The 23798-nt window shown below is 38.1% G+C and overlaps 1 protein-coding gene across 1 annotated transcript; it reads right to left on the bottom strand.

The window, feature by feature from the left end:
- Positions 1-6295: 6295 nt before the first annotated feature.
- On the bottom strand, positions 6296-18312 carry TMEM144 (transmembrane protein 144). The gene is made up of 11 exons (XM_039700243.1): positions 18097-18312; positions 16845-16967; positions 16403-16502; positions 15708-15788; positions 13559-13640; positions 12774-12847; positions 11758-11876; positions 10358-10477; positions 9772-9869; positions 7749-7802; positions 6296-6853 (listed from the first exon to the last, which is right to left on the bottom strand). Exons 1-11 carry the CDS (start codon positions 18233-18235, stop codon positions 6770-6772), a joined length of 1074 nt encoding a protein of 357 aa, XP_039556177.1. The 5' UTR covers positions 18236-18312; the 3' UTR covers positions 6296-6769.
- Positions 18313-23798: the final 5486 nt, after the last annotated feature.

Below are 23798 nucleotides of genomic sequence, written 5' to 3'. Positions count from 1 at the left end.
AAACTGTGATATTCCTTAAAATGTTTTGATGGTAGCCCTAAAATTTGATATTCTGACTAATTTTCCATCAGCAAGCTGCCATTAATGTGAAAGCTAACATTTCTAGCAACAGATACATAGACATAACAAACTAATGTAAGACAGACCACCTTGCTGAGGTGCTTAATTCTTTTAAATTTTCAGAAGTAATTTCATGGCATGGCAGCTCTTTGTGCCTACTAGCCACTCAAAAATTCATTTTCTGGAGTCTAACCATGCTCTTTTGGATCTCCCTCATGAAAGAAATGCAAGAGGTCTCCAAATCCTGGTCAGGGTATATTTCATGGAGGCCCAGTAAAGAAGATACTTTCTTATGTTTTAAGTTGCAGTTATCACAATGACACTTTATGAAGACTTAAAACTGAAAGAAACTATGAAACTTTAGACATCTCATCCTTAAACAGCCTCACCATCAACAGCAGAAAATATTTAAGATGTAATGTCTACGGAATAGCTAATAAATAACAGATAATATTATAAAGATCATATTAAAAACTGTGTTCAGAGCAGCCAGGATTCTGAATTTCTAGTAAAATCAAAATGGAAATGATACCAAATAGGACAAGCAGCAAATAAATTTGCAAGCCTTGCTGGGCACTGTAAATTTACAGACATAAAATTCGTAGCTTCAGGTACAAATAATTAAGCTGAATCTTCTTGCTGAAGTAAAACAAAGAGGAAATTAAAATGTTTTAGGAAAGAGCACTTCTGTCCCAGCAATCAGATAAAAAGTAGCAGGGACATTCTCTTAATGTGCTAGGTTAAAGTGCTACTCCCCAACCCCAGAATTTCCTCAGGAGACCTCGACACAGTGAAGAAAATTAAAGTAGCTGGTTTTTTGCCAAGAAGTTCACAACCTCCCTCACAATCCTATCCATTGGTTTGACTGCCAGGTGTCCGTTAGTAGCAAACAGCTGGGTAGTGGCATAATCTTTAACCAACATGACCCACATAATGAAAACAATGAGTGAAATCCAGATTCAGTATCAGAAGTCTATTAATTGGATCAGTCAAACTGGATTATCACAATTTTCTGTAAAAAAAAGGGAAATGCTGGGGATATGACAATTACCAAATAAAAGTATGAAAAGGTGTGATCTGCTAAAGAGTAGCATGGCATATCACCAACCCCTTACAGGAATATGTTTACGTAGCTCAGCTTATCCTCCTTTTTGTGAGATTCTCTAATGCTTTATTGAATTTACTGTTGCCCACTAAGTTAAGAAAAAGAATCTATCTGCCTCTAAACTACAATCAATGTAACCAACAAAGAAGAAAAAAAGACAAGCATTCTACTTCAACGTCTGCAAAGTTAGAAGAGTATAAGCAGAAACCTTGTAGCCTCTTGAAAGTCAAGGAAACATAATGTATGTTACAACTCACAAATTGCAAGTGCTTAACTTATTTGTAATAAATATCTTGTTGTTCACATTACCAACATCACATAATGTGTTATGCTGCCAACTTCTAGAAACATCCAAACAAGGCTATTTTTTAGTCACATAAAGCTTTAGTTAGATAGAAATGCTAGTTTTTGGATTGATGCACTAAATTTCAACTACTTCACTCGAAAATGCTAGACACAAACATCTGAAGCAGAAATTGATGATGAGGTCATGCATGCTCACTGCAAGTACATCTGGAAGTAAGACAAGCCAACAGTCTAAACCATTTCCTTTGAACTTGACAAGCACAGAATGCTTCAAGGAACACAAGCCATGATATGCTTTTATACAAGTTCCAACCTTTCAATTGCACACAAAATCAACTGTAAAATAACCTGCAGAGCCAGAGCATCACCTGATATGAAATATTGTTATCCAGTTCAGGACTGGATCAGACCTTCTCCTAAGATGGATCTGCAAAGGGCCTGTGGTCTTTGTATACCCAGGGCTCCTTCTTGGCTGGGATCAAAGCCAGGTTTACAAATACAGGTAGGGAGCAGTTATCATTCTGCAACTCCTGAAGAAGAGCTCCTCTCCCCAGCCTCTATCCACAAATAGCCACATTTTTATGATCCCTGAATGGTGTCAATGAACAATATCCTTTGAAGTTTGCCTACAGGCTCAGTGAGACTAGCTCAGGGGCACAGAAAAATTGCTGCCACTAAAAGTTCACTCATTTTATTAAGAAGTGAGGTGAAAAACCTCTCCCTCTACAGCTCTTCCCTGCTTTGGTCCTGGAAGATGTGTGGTTTGTCACTCAGTCTGCAGGAAATGTTTTTAGAAGATCTGCAACATGAAAAATGCTGAGATGTGGGAAATAATAAGTATCTCTAGATATGGCTTATGTCAGTTCCAGTGAATTGGTTCTTATATGAATACCAAAACCTGAGGTCATGCCAAGTTACTTGCACAAGGACTGCCTGAATCACTGATAGCAGCAGGACTAATGCAGCTCCTGTTTCCTTTATTTCCTCTCTCAGGTTAGACTTTCAAACAGGCCCTTCAGAGCAGCAAGAGAACTGTTTGGTATTTACATTAAAAAATTAAAAATATTTTAGATTTTAAAAAATGTTTTATGATAAGCATGAAGAGTGTAAGAATCACCACTTCAGCAATTAAAATAAAATGCTCCATAGTCACTATCTATCAGCATTACATATAGCTAAAGGGAAGTGTAATCCATTAGTAATTCAGTAATTATGGAAGGGGGCATTAAACATCAGTTTTCTATTTGAAAACAAGGTCAAAATGAAAAGAAAAAAATACATTAATTGTTAGCATGCATCGTCTTAATTTTAATTTTATTTTCAGGCCAGGACAGGAGCAATTGTATTTAAATTATTTTTCCACATATAATAATTTTTACTAAGAATATGAAGGAATAAAACTCTGGAAGGGCAGAGAGCCTCAAAATACCCATTGATAATTAACATAGGTAAAGGAATAAAGAGGTAAGAGAAAGCTAAAAAAAAGATGACACCGAGTTCCCCAGTTCACAAGACTGCACAAAAAATTTCAAAACCTCCCAGTTTACCTATATTTTACAGGCTACTTTGCCTCTAAGTATTACCAGAGAAAAATTCTTAAAGCAAACTCAAATATATTCTTAAAAGTTGCTGAACAGGCATAAACAAATATTTGAAAGCTTAGCCTTCTCCAAGAGATGTGATTCTTCCATTTATACAAAAATAAGTTGATATAAACAGAACCATGACAATTTATATTAGCTGTAGAACTTTCTCTTACTAACCTCAGTTACTTCCAGACCGTTTTGTACAAATAACTCTGTAAACATGCTGTTAATCCAGCATCCTCACATGAAACAAGTAACAGTGTTATTTCTAACTGGAAACATCAAGACCAAGAAAATCTCAGAAATGAGTGGAATATTTATACAACTTATTCCAAGTGAACATCACAAAAACTATTTTGGAAGGCCACATGGGATTTTTCACAAAAAAGTTCTGGAAAAGGTGGGATTTTTTTCTTGCAGTCAACAAGTCAAATCCAATAAGGATAGCTTCTAAAAACATTTTAATAAAGGTCATATTTGAGCTGTCACAAGCAAGAATATTAACACCCTAGCAATCAGCAATTAAGTCTGCACATCTGATAGCTTTACAAAATAGACTGGAGAACTGCATCAGACTACAAACATTTATTTAGATCGCAATGGCTATGGACAGGAGCTCAGGTTTTGTTTTTGTGGTTTTGTTTTTTTTTTTTTTTTTTTGTTTTTTTCCAGAAAACAAATAATCTTGTACAAAATCTAGGAAATGCAAAGGTGCTCCTGCCCTGGAAGATTTAACTGTTTCCTGTAATCATATCAAGCAGATGAATGCTGTGCCTGTATCAGAAGTTAATTTAACAGCATCCCCCAAGAGAGACAGCAGAGGCTGTAAGATCATCTATCCCAGAAAATGTATAGAGGATGGGAGAAAGGGAAAGCAGAAAAAGTGTAAGTTCTGTCTCTCATGATCATGGAAATAATGGCAACGACATGAGCATGTACCTTCTCCATAGCCTGAACTGGGTCCATGCCTCTTTGCGAAGAAAACTCCTCTGGTTACTAGATTGGTTGGGATTTTTTCCTGTACTAAATATAGTATCTCAAGCCTTTAAAATCATGGCTGTTACAGAGATGATGAACAGAATGTAAGGTTTGTAACATCTCCCATACAAAAAGTTCAGCATGAAATATTGCATCCAAGTTTCTTATCTTCATCTAAAAGTGACCTTTCTTTACCTAAAGTGATCATAATTCTAGATACCACGAAGCCCTTGAGTTTCAACACCCTGATAGTATGCCTGCATCCGTGTTGCTCCTGAGTTGGAGCAGGCACAGGCAAGAATGGTTGGAAAACCAGCACCTTCTGGCCATCCTCCATGCAGGGGCACTGGTACAGCTGGAGCACCTGCCTGGAGCACAGGGATGTTACCTGCAGAGTTCACTGCTCACTGAGGGTACGGCTTCCCCCTGGCCAGGAGAGGGTCTGTGGGGCAACAGGGGCTGTGCAGGGGAGCCACTTGCCCCTGCTATTGTCACCTGCATGCCCCAGGCAGGTTGTCCTGCTGCTGCCTTTGCATCTCCTAGGGAGCAGGACTGAGTCATTAGTAATTTATTATACATAAACTAGTGAAGACCATGCACCTCACTGCCACATTAAAGCCTATCTGTAAATATGAGGAGCCTAAGGATATTGTGTTTTGGTTTTTCCAATTCTTTGTCCATCAGCAACTTTCTGGCATGGACTTATTCCTGGAATATTTAATAAGGGAATCCTTAAGACTGTATTCTTTAAGAAATTAAACAGAACCAAGTAAATAATAAATGTAACTAAAAACACAGTGAATATATTACTTTTCTTTGTCTGAGTCAATAGAATAATGGCTAGGTAAGTAACAGAGAAGTGTCTGTCAAGGAGAAATTGTGCCTGACCTGGGTACTGGACAGAAAAAAATATCCATTTTCAGTTTAATATCAGGTATTAGGGTAGAAAACATCATGTACCTTGACTTTTCTACCTGATGTTATGTAAAAGCTCCGAGAACACAGTCTAAACAAAAGCACTGCAAGACACAGGAAAATTGTACTCAAATGTTAATCAATTGTTCCCTGAAAAGTAAAAAGAAGTATTAGATACCAAAATGTAAGTAAAGGCCAGTATCATGCAGCATTTTCATTAATTATTTCTAGCAATTAGAGAGTACATTTATTAAATTTGCAGATGACATCTGGCTGAAAAATGCTGCCACCTTGTTGGAGGACAAGTTTAACATAGAGACCAAAATTACAGAAATGCCTTAGAGGGGGAAAAAACTGTCAAACACCAAGTTCTGACACCTAGGTAGAAATAACACAAGATGGGGAAAAGCAGGTTGGGTAACAGTTCTAAATTCAAATCTGGTGCAGAGCAGACAAAGAAAGGTGAAAGGGAGAAAGGAGAAATTATGATAGCAATCTAAACATGTTAACAATATCAAGCCATGATGGCAAAAAGCTGTGATGTGTAACTATGAACAGAGCTTGCAAACGGGATGGGGAAAAACACCCACAGTCTTACTACTGCTCTTGGTTTTTGGCTACAAGACTGTAGCCTGACTGCCCATGCTTTGGTATTCTACACAGACCCAGTCCACTTAGTGAGAGATCAACACGGAGAAGGTTCCAGGGGACCTCACTGTAGCCTTCCAAAAGCTTAAGGTGGTGTATAAAAAGGAGGGAGAGAGACATTTTATACAGGCAGACAGTGACAAGACAAGGGGCAATGGTTTTACACTGAAAGAGGTTGGGTTTAGATTAGATGTTAGCATGAAATTCTTTACTCAGATGGTGGTGAAAGACTGGAATAGGCTGTCCAGAGAAGCTGCTGATGCCTCATCTCTGGAAGTGTTCACGGTCTGGTTGGATGGGGCCTTCAGCAACCTGGTCTAGTGAATTGCATCCCTGTCCTTGGCAGAGGGGTTGGACCTAGAGGATTCTGAAGTCCCTTCCAGCCAAACCATACTATTATCAGGAAAGACACAGAGAAATTGCAAGCAAGTTACAAGCAGGAGAAGACTGAAGGAGCTAGGGTTGTCTAATGTACTGAAGAAAAGGCTAAGGGGAGATTCAGATAACATGCTCTGCATATATAAATGTTAGCTGCCACAAGTAAGAAAATAAACAGTTGTCCCTGCTAGTGGTGGTTATGGAAAATGTGAAACAAAAGTAATTTATTTTGTGGCACCCTTTTTACTCAATTTCCTTCACAAATCTGAAGTGACTGGAAAATAACATTTTCATGTAAAATAATGAATTTAAAGAATAATGCTTCTAAATAAAAGAAAAGCTTTATTAACTTCATGTGTAACAATTTCATAAGGAATATTTTGAGATGTATCTTATATTTAAGTCAGTAAGACAAAATGTTTTAATAAAACAAATCAGCTTGCAAACACATACGGTATTATAAACTAAAATTAAAATCACTGTCCACTATCACAACAATTTATCCACAATTTATGATGACATGAAGTTTAGCACCTGAATGAAATTAGTAACAATAAAATAATTTAGCTTTGATTAATAAAGTCCTTTGATTTTCTTATTATTCCAAGAAAAATAGGAACAAATATTTCCAGATTTTCTTTCATGCCAAATGTTTTCATTTTCCACTTGGCTGAAGTAAGTTAATGTAAATGTTGGACATACACTTTGAAAATTATTGTGTATTGTGATCTACCAACACGGTCTTTCTACTTGTGTTAAACGCTAGCACCATCTACTGGTCCAGAAGGTCCTTTCAAACTTTAGAAAAAGCTGTGGAAAGTGATCCAGCCAAAATGATGCAAAATGATACTGACAGTAACACGTAGTTTTTCAGTCCCTGTACAGGCAAAAGAAGAGAAAAAGGAAAGTATTGTCTTGTCATTACCGATATCACTTTAAAAAAAAGGTAGAACAGAGTACTAAATTTCATTTAGGCAGAGATTATATGAAAAGAATGAAAGGATTAGAGAGTTACAAAGATTTGGGTAATGAACATTATGATCTTCCACTGTGGTGCAAAACTAATCTGCAGTGGGAGACACAGAACTTTTAGTTCTAGATCCAAGTTAGGCACCTATGGATCCTGGATAGGTTGGCAAAAAGAACCTGGTATTACACTGCTAGCATTCAGTACTTTAGATTCTACTAGAAAACTAACTTTTACCCTATATGTTAAAATCCAGCAAATTAGCTTGTTGTAGACAACCACTGCTGTATCAGTTTAGGATCTTTACATTACACTGTAATTACAAACGTCATTACAATAATAATATTTGTAATAATAATAATAATATTACAATGTAATAATAAATGTTATTACAATACCTGTTGCATTTTTGCATCCTTTGTTGAACCTGACCCTAAAAATGTAATCTACTTGCTGATGCATTATTGGGACAACTGCTCATTCCCCTGCTCCACTGAAAGAACTGGCTCAAATGAAAACTGGCTTCAGGCAGTGCCTGGCATCCTGCCTCCTGGCTGTGCTACAGTCTTCATTTACATCCACTGCTCCTCATACAGCTATGGAACTAAAATCTTCATTCCTGTAAAAATTGTTCACAGTTCTTCAGGTTTCTTGGAAAACTTAGTATGGCATGGCATCACTTTCAGTTTCATAATGCAATACTTGTAAGGAAGAGGAATGTGAGATGCAGCTGTATAACAAGTCATGCTGTTTCTAGAGATAGAGGCAAGCAAGAGATAGTAGGTGAGAGACCTAATTACATTACCTTGATTTCCTTAAATACAAGGACTCCCCACATTGCAGCAACAAGGCCGGGACCCTAAAGAATAAGATTAATTTATACATTACACAATTTCATTAAAATTTACTCTGTCACATTACTGCTCTTAGGGTGATTGACTTTTGTCTGGATAACACATTCAAGTCTTTCCATTCTGCATAATTAAAGCACTCATGACAAAAGCATAAACATCACTGAAATATACTAATTAAGATACAATAAAATCTTCAGGAAGGGTTAAAGATTCAAGAAACTGTCTTTATGGGGGCTGTTTTTGAGGTGTTTTTTTTTTTTTAATGTTTTTTTTTTTTAGTAGGCACAACTACTTTCTAAATTACACTGAGGAGTCTGCTCCAGTTGTTACATGTTCTTTCAGTAGACTCCAAATAACAAGCCTCACTTCAGTCCAAATTAGAGTCCACAATGTTTCCTAATGTTTTCTTTATTAGCATGACAAACTACTGGACAAAGTTTGATTTTATCACTCAGTATGATATCAAGAGACTGAAACATAGATGTATTTCCTGTATAGCTGGCATCTGGACAAAGCACAAAGCCAGCCAGGGAGACAGGTCAGGGAAACTCCTAATTTTCCATTATATTGTTGTAGAGGTTTCCTGGCTAACAGCAAACAGTGATACACAACAGCAGCTTCCAGGCACTCTTGGTAATAGAGTTTTTCCCCTGAGGGAGAAATGATCTGAATTTTCATCTCTGATGAGAAAATATCTGAACATGAAGCAAAAAAACTCTGTTAATGCTTTGCATTGGAGCTGTTCTGAGAAACACTTGACAGATGTTGGCCAGTGACCTTCCTCTCTTCATCCTCAATGCAGCTGATGGGACACAGATATAAACAGCAGTGTCTCATGCTGAATATATGTGTGGGTGCTGTTTCCTAGTGACTTTGCCAACTATTATTTGAGGGGTTATTTCACTTTATAGATAATGTGCACTGTGAGAAGAATGCACTTTAAAAAAATGGAACGAAGTGTTAAAGGGATGTGATGAATACCTCTCTAAATATTTTCTCCAGGATGAAATAAAGCAGCAGTTCTAAACCTGTGGTCCAGATAGTCAGTTTCTCATCAGTGCTTCCTTATATTTTTCATTTTGTGATTTTACATCCTTGCCCTGTAGGCATACTGATAACTAAACTACTAAAGCTGCTTTCCATTAATCCTTCAATTTCTAATTAGAATGATCCCAAGTTTTTTTTTTCATTGCATACTGCAGAGTATATTTTGACTTACTGCATCTTGAGGCAAAGCTTAATCCCTATTAAAGCTGTTTCATTAGTTTGCTTCCAAAATACAGCTGTTAAGCAAAACTTTGATCTTAATATTTATTAACTCTCATTTGCCACCTTTGCATTACCAACTAGTGCAGTGTCTAGAGAGTAAATGCAAAGTTTACTTTTACCTAGTAATTGGAATTTATGCTTTAAAGGTACATCATAAACAGGAATAAAACAGACACAGAACAGGCCAACCTATTTTCCACACATTTGTATAAGAACATTATTTTCAGTAGTATATAATCTGTTCTGTTTGTTCAAGAACTGTAAAAAGAAAAAATGCCTAACTTAAGCAAGCAAAACAGCTACTAGGGGATAAAACTCATAAATTCAGAAACATCCAGACCAAAATGTACTTCCTGGGATGAAAGCATAAAAAATTATTCTTATAATCACTTCAATTAAATAGTTAATATTGATATTAACTTGTAATTCTGCTTACAAAGCTTTGGCTTTTACATAACCTGACGACTCACACTCTCAATTCGTCTGGTTTTTCTTATGCTTGACATTAACCAAGATGGTGCTTGTCACAGTCATTCATATTGCTAAAAATCCAAAGACCAGTGTGGACAAGCAGAGGAGGCACTGTATACTTTTGACTAACAATGCTCAGACCCATCATAATTTCAACTCAGTTCCAAAGACAGAAGGGTAAAAAACCCATTCACTTTTAATTCTAGTTGGAGATTCTATTTTTTATATACTTACTGCAGTAATTATTGGAAAGCTCACGACAGCACTGAGATAGTGATTGGCCAGGAACCAGCAGCAATTGGCTATTGCCCAAAGCACACCAGAAACAAACCCTAGAAAAATAAATCCCAATCAAAAACATGCATAGCAAGGTATAGGCAACAGTTTGTGGAAGTTTTATACTTATAGCATAAGACAGCAATTGGATATAAGTATTTTAGTATGTTAACTACTTTAACAAGCTGCCTCTGGCAAACTAAACCAAAGCTTGAAGAATAAAAATCAGCTACTCCAACTGAAGTAGCAAATTAATTTAATTTATTATTTTCTGGGCAAGGTGCTCTCCACTCTTGGCCATCAGATTTTGAAAATCTGCAGTGTCACTTTGTTCTTGTTTCAGGTTAGAACAAAAGTTATCACTGTCTCCTAACCTTAATTAATTAATCTAGCAGTGCTCTTTCAAAAGAGACAATAAGTTAAATGAAGGTGAAACCACAACTGAAAGGTGAACCAAAATTCCAACACACAACTTGAACTAATCACTGCAAAATGGTCCAAAAAAGTAGCCGAAATTAAATGCTGATTTTAAAAACAGTCATACCTGGCAATATGGCTTGGGGATAAACACAAGGTTTATTTTTCCTGACTGCACAATAGATCAAAAAGTAGATGGTACTTGTAAGAAATATTCCACTGAAGTGTGCAAAAACATAATCTAAATCTGAAAGAGAAATTACAAAATGTTAGTAAAAACACCAGTTATTAATTTAAACAAAATGATATTCACTGATAACATTCATACAGACAAAAAAGCATAAAGGTGCTACTCCTAAGAATTCAAATTCAAATCTCATTGTGCTGAACACCGCTGCCAGTCTGTGGATGCATACAATCAATGACATCTATTAAACATGAACTAAATGTTGTGTTGACTTATTGCAGGCTTCTAAACATTTCTATAAGCTGTTATTTTCTGAACTCTATTACATACTCCTGAATTAACTAAATAAAACCTTGAGAAAATCCTCAGGTGAGGCTACAAAACTGGGGTGGAGATTTTATATAACTGTAGATGGTCAAGAGAACTTGTAATTATGTTCCTCTATTCCATTCCTGTATCATTGTTTTGTTCTGTACATTTAAGGGCAAGATCACTGCACAGACTATGTAAGCTAAATATAGCTCAGTTTTGTCCTTTTTTAATCTTGAAGGATGTATCACAATTTTGATCACTAGAATTATGAAGAATAACAAATCCTTTACAGATTTTGTACGCACTAAGAGAGTGTTTCCCACATGGTAAAGCAGAAGCATGTAGCAAGGTAATCCTTGTCTCCTTGGAGCTATAAATTCTCAACAGGAAAGGCAGCTATGGTAATGACAACATCTATTTTGCCTGGCTGGGGAATATATACATTGCAGTATTCAAGAGAAATTGTATATGTCAATGGTGACATTATGTGTTCTCAGCAGTACTTTGCTCTTAAGGTGCTTCAGGCATTACCTGATAGAGTATAACCTGAACCTTGAGGAAAATGTTTCTGGGAGAATGTTGTTTGAAAATGGCAATTAGGCTTATGTTAAACGGTTTAAATTTAAAAAAGAACATGGTTTTAATTACTTATGTTATTACATAACTTTTCTCCTCATCTGTTATGACCAATCTTCTCTTCCTTTATTGCTGTTGGCACCTGGCAAGCTTGTGTCCTAGTTTAACTCATTCTCCACTCATACAAACTCTGTATTTTAAGAATGCTAATATTTAATGCCTTCAGAAACATACCTGTTAAGCATGGTAGTCTTTGGGCTGTTTCTCAGTGTTTTTTATGGTGTAATTCACCTCTGAGAAAAAGGGAGTGCTAGGGCAACATATAAAGTAGTGCATGATAAAGTGATAAACTGTCATGGTATATTTTCAAGCATATCAAGAACTTCACCCTATGCCTTCAAAAAGCAGAACACAATGATGAAATGAAGTAGAAGTGATCAATTAGCCTTTACCAAACTGACTTGCTCCTGTGTATACAGTTTCATTTCTTCTTCCATGGTCCTTGATGTAAAGTACTGGTACAAAACTAGAACCGTAGAGTATTCCAGCCACCACAGCCAGGCTACAGCCTCTTTAAAAGAACAAAAATAAAAGAAAATAGCCTTGCATGAGTTAAGGAAGTAGAGAACACATGTAAGCCCAGTACTGCAGGTAAAAAACTGTCCATCATATAAAAATTGCTAGCCATAAAAATAATACATTTTAGCCCACTTTTATTTTCTGGTAGAGAAATGGTTCATGTAGTTTCCCTCTACTTTGTAGCCAAACAAAACAGACAATGCCTGCTGCAAAAGCCAGTAATCTAGATTAATGACATGGGAAATTAAATAACTAGGATTTCCTAAAAGCAGAGCTAGGGGACAAAAACCAAAAATTCAGTTTAAAATGCTCCCACCCTCACCTCTGTTGTTGCCATCTATATATTCTTTATAACTTCCCAGGTTCATTGACTCTTCAGTCTGCTTCTCCATCTCCAGATTGCTGTGTTCTTGGCAGTCTCCACTCCCCACACTGGCTTCTTGTTAGCTTGCTTCCACTTTGAAGCACTTTTACTAGTCTCCTTACCATACTGCCATGCCTTCTCCAGCTGTATTCACTTGGAAAACACACCTGGAAGCATGTCATTAGCACAGGCTTCTTCTATGCTAGAGTGGTAATCAACTAGGTGCTAAAACCCAGCTCTGTAATTACTGAGTTGACACTGTTATTTCCTTTGCCAAATTATATTTTTCACAGTAGTACCTAATACTTGATTGGTAAGGTTAGACACAATCAACAGTGCTAATGGAATAATCTATATAGCTGTGCAACTATTCATATATAGATTTGCACACTACACTTGTATGTAAAAACCTGTTATTTATTGTATGACTTTGCTAGAAAACCACAAATTCTACTCTTACACTGTGTTTAACTACTTTCTCTGGCTACTTTCTATGCATCAGCAAAAGAACTGTTAAAAACTTACATGAGTCTCCTTTTTGCTGGAGAAAGTTTGTTCACCCATGAGTCCTCAGTGGTATCTTCAGAAACATTAATAGACTGCAAAAAACCCAAGAATTTTCATGCAAATTTAGTTTAATTTAATTTCTTAAAATGTGCAATTTCTTAAAGCATCTTCTGTGATTCCCTCTGGTAGATTGGAACCCCTAGTGAGCACTAAGCACAACTAGGAAACTCTCGGGGCTCTCTGTCCAGGTAGCCACTGAGCACTGACCTCCAGCAGTAAGGTACAATGGTAGGAGGAGCCTGTGGTTCTCCAGCTCTCCTTGCATACTTTGGGCTCCCTAAGGAGCGACAGCCAATCTGGTACCCCCTCACCGGCCTCCAGCCCGTGCCACAGCTGATGATGACAGTCATCAACTCTTGGCAGCCTCCTGGATCTGCAAGGTGACAAAAGCCTGGCCTTTCAACTAAGCACCCTCACAACTTTACAGCTAATGTTTTACTGAAATTGCTTCCTCTTTTCATATAAGAAAGTAATACACTCTTCTATATGATCTCCATCATAGTCAAGAAGGACTTTCTAAGCCATCTAAAGCTGACAAACAAGAAAGAACACTTGGGAATACATTTTCTGTTGCTAATACCCAAAATTATATCCAAGATCCACAGATTAAGATACAGTACATATTGGTGTTGTTTTATGTAGTCTACCATAAATCCTCGCAAACCTGACTAACAAACACATTTTTTGTTTTAAGATGGATATGTATTTTCACTGCTGTAAAATAACAACTGTAGAGTACTTACACTTTCTCTCAGTAAAGGTGTGCTTTCTAATGAAGTTGAAGAACTCTGGACTTCAGTTTTTATAAAAAGAAATATGACCGCACTCAGAAGAGAAAAATAGACCAATAAATACCATGTCAGTTACAAGGACATTAACATTTAGCGTCCAGAGACAAAAGTTTTACTTGGAGGCATATTCCTTTGTTTTCATTACTACCCTACAGTCACTGCAGCATATTTAAAAATGCAATTGCTTTAAAGTCATAACTTACTATGGTTATATATACATAAAAGATATAAATGTAATAACTTTAACTTATTAATTTGATTTAGCAAAAAGATAACCTAAGTGAAAGTAAGTAAATAAATCGGTTTTTGTATTACTTTATAGATCTTTCTTCTTATGTAATGCGATTGAAATATCTTTTAACAGTGTGCAGTCACAACTACGTTAACAACAGATGCTTTAGCTAACAGTGCCCTTTTGTACCAAACCACACGCAAATGGACCACATGCTTGAAAATTCTACATGGAACAGCTTAAACCTGTGTAAAATTGCCTCTATATTCATGAAAAAATACTAATTTTTAGTCTTCCATCATATGTGAGGAATGGGACACTGCTGCTACAGGGCCTTGCGAGCGTACAGAAGGAAAAGGGAATTGCTCAGCACTGCTCAGTGCATTAAGTGAATAAAATGGAGAAGAAAGAAGAAGGGTAATATTACTTTTGCGAGTGTACAGAAGGAAAAGGGATATTGCTCAGCGCTGCTCAGTGCATTAAGTGAATAAAATGGAGAAGAAAGAAGAAGGGTAATATTACTACTCTTAACCCTACCTCCAGGAGACCAGGTAAATACATGCAATCAGAACTGGAAGGATCTGTTTTTGACTTTTATGAAAAACATTTTCATCTAGGAATTTCTTCTCCTAGCTGTAAACAGAATATTTCCATTTGAAGAAGGATTGATTTCTTACTGATGGAATAAGCACAGTTACACAAGCATGTCAGTTTCCTCCAGAGGAAACATACACAGATTTCACACAGGAAGCTAAAATGAAAAGCCTGCTTCTGAGCTCCACAGAGCAACATGCACAGGCTTTGTGCAGTTTGCCAGGGAAACATGTTTGCTCACAATCTCTCTCCCTGTTGGTCACTCCTCCATGATATCTCAGAAACAGGAAGCAGGTGGTGAGCTGCATGAATCCATCAGGCAGGAATAGCAGTACTGCTACTATTTCCTCAGTAACTCCCAAAATCATGTGCCACATGTAAGAGGAATAGATACAAAGCTGCAGACTCTTAGAAAAGAAGAAAAGTGGAAGCCATAATCATGAATCTAAGGGAGAAGCTCTGTCCTACTAGTGAGAAATGGCTTATCTCCATGTTTTTAATACCCTCCTTTTCTGAAAGGCATTCTGTTCATCTTCTGTCAGCATGCTTATAGTAAGCCCTTAGGATTTAGGGTCATCTTTCCAGCCACCCAGCTGGAAAGCAAGAACACTGCTACATAACAAAGATCCTCTTTCCTCTGTCTTTGGACCAAAATGTATGCATTCATACAAAGAGCAAACACACAAAAAGAAAGAATAAAGTCCTTCCAAAGATCCTGAAGGAAGACGCTGTGTGGTATTTGGAAGTGTGGCTTAAGACTTACATGACACAGAGCTATTACAGATAGGAAAACATGCAAAGCCTCTAGCCTTTCATGGACCCCAAAGTACCAGGGAAGGGGTTCTGTGGCATATTCTATTGTTATGAGATTAAGATTTGTATCCCTGACTGAGTGAAGTGAGATCAGAAATCTGAAGTTTTCTCAACAAGATTCTTTTAGTCAGTCTATCCTCTGATAGGATTTGGGGAAGTCAACCATTAGAATAACCTAGCTAGGGAGACAATTCATGCATCTCTGCTTTGCCTTGAACATGCCTACCAGCATAAAAATATATTTTTGTGTTTATGGATAACCATTTCACTCCTGTACTGGAAAACATGTCTGTTTCTACATGAACACTGACCAACTAGGTATGGATAGCTCATGAATTTGGAAGTATATTGATTTGCCAAAGAATATTCAAAACACTTGTTCTCTTGTTAAATCATCCTGGTGGTTGGTTATTAAATATGTAGTTTACATAACAGATATTCATTATAAGAATAAATTTTTACCTTATAAGTGAAAGTCCAGCTCCAATATAATTTAAGATTGGTCTTGATACCTCTTCCGGGTCAATTCCAAACCAACCAAACCTGGAACATTCAACCAGTTTCACTCAGACACACTGACTTTATATAAATAGTTAAATTATAACTTAGTCTTTGAAGTCTTGACTCATGTCAATAATTCTGCTTAAGTATATATTTTCAGTATTAGATCAGTGCTTCAGTTGGCTTGCAAAAACCTATGTCTACTTTACGAAAATGTTTAATTTAACATGCATTTTTAAAATATCTATATTTAAAAAATGAAGTTATTTTATCAAACCAGATTGCAGAAGAAAAAATACAAATATGTACTAGTTTTACATTAAGAAATACATTATTTATCCACACAATAACATCACTGGGCATTCTTCTTTCTATTAAAACAGAGGAAATAGAAATACAAAAAGCTAAAAACAGTTAACTTGAGAACTTTCCACTAAAAAGGAAAAGTTTTAATACATAAATAGGATAGTTTCAATACATAAAAAGGATAGTGGTAGGCTTGGCAGTGTTACATTAATGGCTGGAGTTGATGATTTTAAAGGTCTTTTCCAATGACTCTATGATTCTACAGGTGAGTTTTCACTTATTAATGAAGACGTGGCAACATTATTTATGTTATTAATTAATTAATTACTTAAGATTTAAAACATATTTACCTTGAACTTGCCCAGCCTGTCAGCAAATTAAAAGAAGCCCATATCAAAAGACCAAGAGCTAAGCCAATAGTTTTAACAATAGGGACAACTGTAATGTTGCCTGAAATACAAAAAGAAGAACTGTCATCAGTTAAAAAATAGAATGTGATCTTGTATTTGTTTGCTTTCAGTTCTGTACCTGGTTGGAAGGTAAAGAAATTTAGGACGCTACAAGGTAGTAAAAAAAAAGTTTTTAAAAATAAATACACTAAAATATAGACTTTTCCTCCATATAGTTTTAAACATTATTTTTGGTGTGAATTTGCCTCTTATAAAACAAGCATAATAAAACAGTATTTACTATAAATTCCATTAACAGTGATGCTTAAAGAACTGAATAACTATTAAATAACTACTATCTTATATATGGAAAAGTTTCAAGAATTGTAATCTTTATCCTCACCTGTAGCCCACACAAAACCTCCAACCATAGCCAGAGGCCAAAACCGGGGGCAATTCTGGATCAAATTGACCACCAAAGAAACTATCCATATGGAGGCACAAAGAATCCACTGGAAGAACATGCCTGTGGAAAAATCAAATGCACACAATAGGGAATTTGTAGAATACTGCATGCATGAATCTCTTAACAGTTTATGTTTATCTTTGATGCACTAGTAGAGAAAAAAATCAAAAAGGGGGCCACTGCCTTTGTGAATGTCAGGGAATCTTGTTACAATTTATTCAAAGAATGCATTTTTAGGGTGGGTTAACCATAATTTGGTTAACCTTCTCCTTATCACACATTCTTCCTAGAGGGTTGCAAAAGACACTTTGCTGGCCAAAGTTTGCACAAGCCCTAATTCTTAAACACATGAAAAGTGTGATGGACTTCTGACAAAGATGATATTCAGTTGCTGCAAACTTCTCCCACCACTCCAGTAGCTGCTAACACGGAGGACTGCACAGGATGAGACTTTTTCAAAGCTCAAGCTCTTCTGGTAATCCCAGACACTGAGGATGGTCAGTGACAGATCTCTCCTACCTCTGTAGATTCTTGAAGGGTCAGTTAGGCAGACCAGTTGACTTTACCCCCAAGCTTGTGTTGTTAGGGTCATATTTGGCACAAAGAGCAGAGGCTATATCCAGCCTGCAATGCAGGTACCATATTGCAATAATATAATGGTAAATTTACTCATTTACAGATCTGTTAATTGGTTATGCTTCATATAAACAGGAAAATTTAACATAAACCTAGCAAAGTTACAATATTCCAAGTAGGAAATAGGAATGATTGTTCCCTCTTACCAAGTCAGCAAACAAAGTTACTAAAATTTCAGTTTTTGTTTTTATGTCAGGTGTGCAATTGAAAGGCAATGCTCCAAAGTCTAAAAACTTTTGCCTTATTTATAAATAACACTTTATGTATCCGGGAATCCCCACAAGGGTAGAACAAGGAACATTCATTTTCCATTGTGAAATTCTCATGAAATGTACATCATCACTGTTAAAGTGCACACCTTATAAAAAGGCTCTTCTAAAGATATGCCACATTCTGAAGCAGTATTATTGCTTTATACCCTAACAACAGCTGACAAAATTAAACATATTTTCTGGATTAAGTCTGTGATGATGGCACCTAGTAATTTGCTGGTAAAATATTATTCCTTTTAGCAAATATAGCAAACCAAAGAAAAGAGCATAATTAAATTTACCATCACCAGTATCAAATTTCTTGACAGGCACAAAGTTTGTCCCAAATAGAAGGACAGCTACTGTGGAAGAGGTAAAACCAATAGCTAGATCTGTTCCATTGCTGATGTTAGCAGCACTGTAAGCTTTCCCGATATTCATCTTTGTTCTGAAGGTGTTTCTTATTGTGGAGTTGTTTTGCCGCAGGTCCGGACAGAATCTGGAATGAAAGAATGGAATTAAACGTGTGGACTATTAATGAATACCAACCTAGTTTAGAAATCTGAAATTGACAGGACCCTACCCTTTGAGAGATATTAATCTCTCAAAGCTGAAACGAACTGCAAAGAGGTTAATGAAGAAAAGGTTCATGTAGAACCCCATGAAAACTTGCCATAAGACATGAATAAAGTGACTTAAGAACAGATAAATGAAAAACCCCCAATACTGTATTTCTGTCAGAAGACACAAGATGTGAATGTAGAAGTGCACTCAAAGGTTATGAGGACTTAAATTTCTGAGGGCTACGGGAAGCATTGATACTTTAGTGAGATGGTATCAGAATATTCCTTATTCCTGTAGCCAAAAGGTGGGTGGGTGGAGGGGGTCACACTGGGGTGTGTCAAAAAATGGGGTTAGACAAAATCTTAACTGGCAGAAGCATTTACAGCAGACCCATTGTCAAGAAGTCAGGAACAAGTGCAGAGTCTATAGGTGCCACAGAGAGATCAGTATGGAATCATAAGGTAACCACAGGGATTGCTCTGTTACTAAATATGAACAGAGGTTCATTTTTCTGTGGGGAGCAAAGGGAGAAAAATTTCTGCCTCTAAAATTTCCTTGTTCATTCCATATAAGTATATGAAGAAAGGCCAAGATCATTTTAATCCCAGAACACCTTGGACTTTTTTTAAAGTGAGTCATCTTGAGGTTACACTCAACAGACGAGCCACACATGCACTTTTGATATGGAGTATCACTTTGACAGAAAAGGTGTCTCTGAGGACAACCATAACAATGTGAACTTTGTGTAACTAACTTTCCAAAACTTGGGACACTTTGTTCCAAATTTGGCTAAATTTCACACCCAACTTTCAACTCCATTTCAAATCCTTCAAGAGAAAGCTTAATGGGACAAGGCCTGAAGCAACCTGCTCTAACTTCAATGACAGCACTGCTTGCAGCAGGGAAATGAACCAATGACCTATAGAGATCCCTTCCAAGCTAAATAATTCTAATACTGTATGATTAAACATCAAGAGCAAATAATAAATTGTCACACAACATTAAACTGACTATATTTTTTCTACATACTTTCCACATCAGAGAGCTTCTGTGAGTTCACTAAAAGCCTCTTCTCTTCAATCCTATGTTACTGCCAGATGGACTTGCATATGTCCCTCCAAAGACTTAAGAGGTAAAAAATGCCAAAATCAGAACAAATGCCAAATGCTGAAGCTGCTACGCTCTTAAAGCATAGTGGTAGTAACTGAAACTCAAGCAAAGGCAACTGCAATTGACACTGTTATTGAAGGCTTTTTTTCCACTAAGCTGTCCTTAATGAAAGGTACTTCAGGATTCTCAGCAGCAGAAAAAATACAATTTTGCTACTGGATGTTGGAATTTTGCTGGTACACATTGCTCTTTTCCTACTAAGTTCATTGGTTCACGCCACTGGAGTGTTGTGCTCTGCATTTCCAGAATTCCCTCAGAAAAATGACCACAATTTTGCTATTGGATGTTGGAATTTTGCTGGCACACATTGCTCTTTTCCTACTAAGTTCACTGGTTCACCCACTGGAGTGTTGTGCTCTGCATTTCCAGAATTCCCTCAGAAAAATGACACCCACAACAAACCATGATGCTCATTTACTGCAGCAGCAACACATTACTGCAATCTGTGCAGAGAGGGACAAAATCAAGAGGCCCTGTCCTTGAGAGCTTTCACCTCAATGGTGAACCAAATTGTTGCTAAGATTCCAAAGAACCTCTTTGCTAATTAAGTGGCATTTTTACACGTTGCATGTTGTACTGACTGTCTATTTGTTCATTTCTCCTATTATCCATTTACCATTAAGGGTGGATAATTTCACCCTTAACTTAGGGCGCTCCTACGAGTTCTGAGGTGGCTCAGATCAACGTGCACAAGTGACACCATAACCCTTGCTCTAGCGACGTATCTTGGCTGAGGCGAGCTCTTTTAAAAGACTTTCTTCGGGCACTGTTTTCACTAAGTGCTATCACGGAACAAGGAAAATGCTCAGCTCACAGCTCCACCCGGGCCGCTGTGGCTTCACTGACGCCACCGCGCCGGGGCAGGCCCGGGCTGCGGGCGGGACCGGACCGGACCCGGCCCAGCCCTCGGCCCCGGCCGCCGCGGAGGGCAGCTCGGCCGCTCGGCCCCGCACCCCGAGGGGATACCCGAGACCCCGCCCAGCCCGGCCGCCCGCCCGCCCGCGCCGGCGCCGCCCCGCGCCTCGGCCCGCCTCCATCCGCCTGCTTCCATGCGCTTCTGCCCACTGGCCTCTCTTCCCCGTCCGGGAGCGGGGCGGAGGAGGTTTGCGACTGCTTTAGTCTCGCCGCCATGGTGGCTTCTCTTCTGGCTGGGAAGAATCGTTAAGAGAAAACTTAAATTAATGCACTCATGTCGTGATAAAAGCGCCTTTGGTCCTCTCGGCCGTAAGGTTGCGGATGAGACAGTTCCCTGCCTAGTGGAAGTGCAGCTGTGCACTCCGCAGGCCGGTGGTGCTGTGACCGTAACTGAACAATCACAGAATCAATCGTGTTGGAAAAGACCCCTGGAGATCATCAAATCCAATCTGTGACTCAAGACCACCATTCCAGCTAGACCGTGGAGTGCACGAAGTGCCACATCCCATCATGAGTGACTCCACCACCTCCCTGTGTTCATTCCAGTGTTTAGTCACCTGCTGTGTGTTACATCCAGTCTTAAACACCTCCAGGGACGGTGACACCACCTCCCTAGACACTATATCGCAATATTTTCTGTGAAGAAATTCTTCCTGATGTCCAGCCTAAACCTCCCCAAGCTGAGCTTGAGTCTATGCCCACTTATCCTGTTGCCTGGGAGAAGAGGCCAACCCCCACTTGGCTACAACATCCATTCAGGTGGTTGTAGAGAGCAGTAAGGTCTCCCTTGAGCCTCCTTCAGGCTGAGTGCCCCCAACTCCCTCAGTTGCTCCTACAGGACCTGTGTTCCAGAAAAGGCACCAGAGGTTTGGCAGCACTTGCCCAGGAACACAGACGTGGTTCCAGGATGGGGCTGCCTGCAGAGGGGACAGCATGGCCTCCTTGCAGCTCCTCTCACTCCTGAGGTCTCCCTGGCTGCTGGAGGCTGTCACGGGGCTGGGGCTGCAGGCACCTGTACGGGGGGACAAGCATTTTGGGGCATTTTGAGGCCATGCAACGGCTGCTGGCCCTGTGGTGTGCAGCAAGGCAAGGAAATCACCAAGCCTGGTCAGGACAGACAGGTTTTTATTTTTCTTAAGAACAAAATTTACCAGCTGTTGGTCTGGAAGCCCCTGTGTTGTTTGGCAACCAAAATCAAGTAGGAAAAAATCTTTTACATGCTGTCAAGAAGAGGTCTTTGCAGATTTCCCTGTAAGGATTTGATCCGGGCCAGTTAAAGCACAGACTGTTAGTCAGCATGTTTAGTCACGAAGCAAACATTTCTCTCTGTACTCTTGAAGTACAGTTTCCAGATGGCAGCCCAAATTGATCTCCTTACAAACACAGCACGAGCCTCCTAAAGTAATGATTCATATTTTGCAAATCAAATCTGCATTATCCATAATAAGGGCTTACTTTGTTTCTCTGGAGAATAAGTTGTCAGTTGTATGGATTTAGTAAAGCTAGGAATGCACCATTTATCAATCATTTTAACATAAATGTCTGTCCCTGTGTCATTTAGAGATGAATAGCAGAATGTCTCTATGGAAACAGTATGGCTATAGTGCATCTAAGAGAAATAATGTTCCATATCATAATCGCAAAGGTAGTCTGCAGAAAAAAAAGAATTCTAAAGGCAGTCAAGTGTATGGGCTGCATTTTATTCAGAAAAAAAGTGATGGGAAAAATGTTAACCTTTTCCATTGAAGTGCCTGCACATAGAAAGCAAGAGCACACACATTAAGGAGCCTACTCTGTAGCCACATGCTTTCAGGTGCCCAGAGATCAAGAGAAGTCGAGATGTAGCACCTTGTGACTGGTGGGCATTGGCACACTCCATGTGTGTCTGCAAATTGGCCAGAGACCTCCTGCTAGGAGCAGTGCAGGCCACCAGCTGCTTCAGATTCTACAGCTTGTCCAGCACCAGCAGAAAACCTCTTCAAAAACAGGTGGAGGTGGATTTCAAAGTTAAACAAAACAAAACAGAAGAAAAGAAGGAAGAAAATAATTGCAAATAGTTAATCCAGCTACTCATTCACATTTAAAAAATATACCTAGGTCTGTAAGGGACTAGAAAATACTTCTTTAATTCTCCTCTTCCATTCATTGCTATTTTCCTATATTAGTTTTTATATGCTTGTTTTCCTAACCTTAGGAAGGTACAACATTGACCATGAAATATGGGTATATGAAGAAATTACATGAAAAGCTGAATTTAATGGATGCAGATGGCAATATCACAGTTATAATTTAGAGCAAGGAACAAATACAAAATCTGACAGATATTACAGGCTAGCTCTAGGGTATCAAAGTGAAATAATGTAGGCCAGAATTTGGTCAGACAACAACTGCTGTTCTGAAAGTTTGTCTTAAATATTTTATTACCACAGAGGAAGTACTGTTTCAGCTTAGTAGCACCATTTAGTGTTTTTCTGTAGCTTTGGGTTAGAATGATTCCACAGAGAAGAATAGTACCAACTGAACAAAACCCATTTTCTTTGTTTCTTGTGAAACACAATGATTTTTTTTTTTCCCAGACAACTCCATACTCATTTCAGCTTTCCTTATTTTATGGTATCTGCTAGGGCACTGGAGCTGTACACCTCAGGGGCTGAAACAAACAAAAAAAAATCGCTTGATATTTTGCCTTTTAAGAATCCAAAATTAGAGGCAAACATCTTTTAAACTAACAAGATACTGTATTCTATCTCGTTGGTTTTCTACCACCATCCATTCCAAAGAACATACCAGTACCTGAGTTCTCTCTTCTGAACATGAGAAATAAAGGAAATACAGTTGCTATTATTACCTTTAGAAAGCCTCAAAAAACCCCAGCAGTCAACCCTGTACATCAGTATGTATACCACATTTTGACTTCAAGGCTACAAATGAAATGAGAAGTGAAGAATGACTCTCCATATCCTTTTGTAATTTCCTCCAGATAGTATTTAAAGAGTAGCTGTAGAAAGATTGCTTAAATTACAGAGAATTTCAGAGAATTGTTATAGCAGAGAAGCATTGTTAGTAACTGGGATGTGTTGTGCTTTGGTGCTGCTTGGTTCTAATAGAGAGGTGGTGTGTTACTTGCAGGAACTGGATATTTGAAAACAACTGTTGCAGTGTGATGCATTTCCAACTCAAGCAACTTGTCTGGAGCTTTTGGAATAAATTCTCTTTGTTTGGGATATGTCCCACCAGTCAAATTTGAACTAAAAAAAGAAAGAGGGAACTGAAGTGGATGAAGAAATTTCTCACAATCCCAATTCCTCCAAAAACTCAGATTTGGAAAAAAAAAGATGTCAGGAAGGCTGTTTTA

Source organism: Passer montanus, unplaced genomic scaffold (assembly GCF_014805655.1).
Source record: "Passer montanus isolate IOZ18808 unplaced genomic scaffold, ASM1480565v1 scaffold14, whole genome shotgun sequence".
Lineage (NCBI taxonomy): Eukaryota > Metazoa > Chordata > Aves > Passeriformes > Passeridae > Passer > Passer montanus.
The sequence above is the reverse complement of the archived record's forward strand: the minus strand, read 5'-3'. Positions and strand labels throughout refer to the sequence as shown.

Coding starts and splice junctions, on each gene's coding strand:
- TMEM144 (XM_039700243.1), bottom strand. CDS start 18,235: ATGAATATCGGGAAAGCTTACAGTGCTGCTAACATCAGCAATGGAACA. Junction 12,848..13,558: donor CACCTTTACTGAGAGAAAGT/GTAAGTACTCTA, acceptor GGTTTTTTGCAG/TCTATTAATGTTTCTGAAGA. Junction 7,803..9,771: donor GCTTTCCAATAATTACTGCA/GTAAGTATATAA, acceptor CTTATTCTTTAG/GGTCCCGGCCTTGTTGCTGC.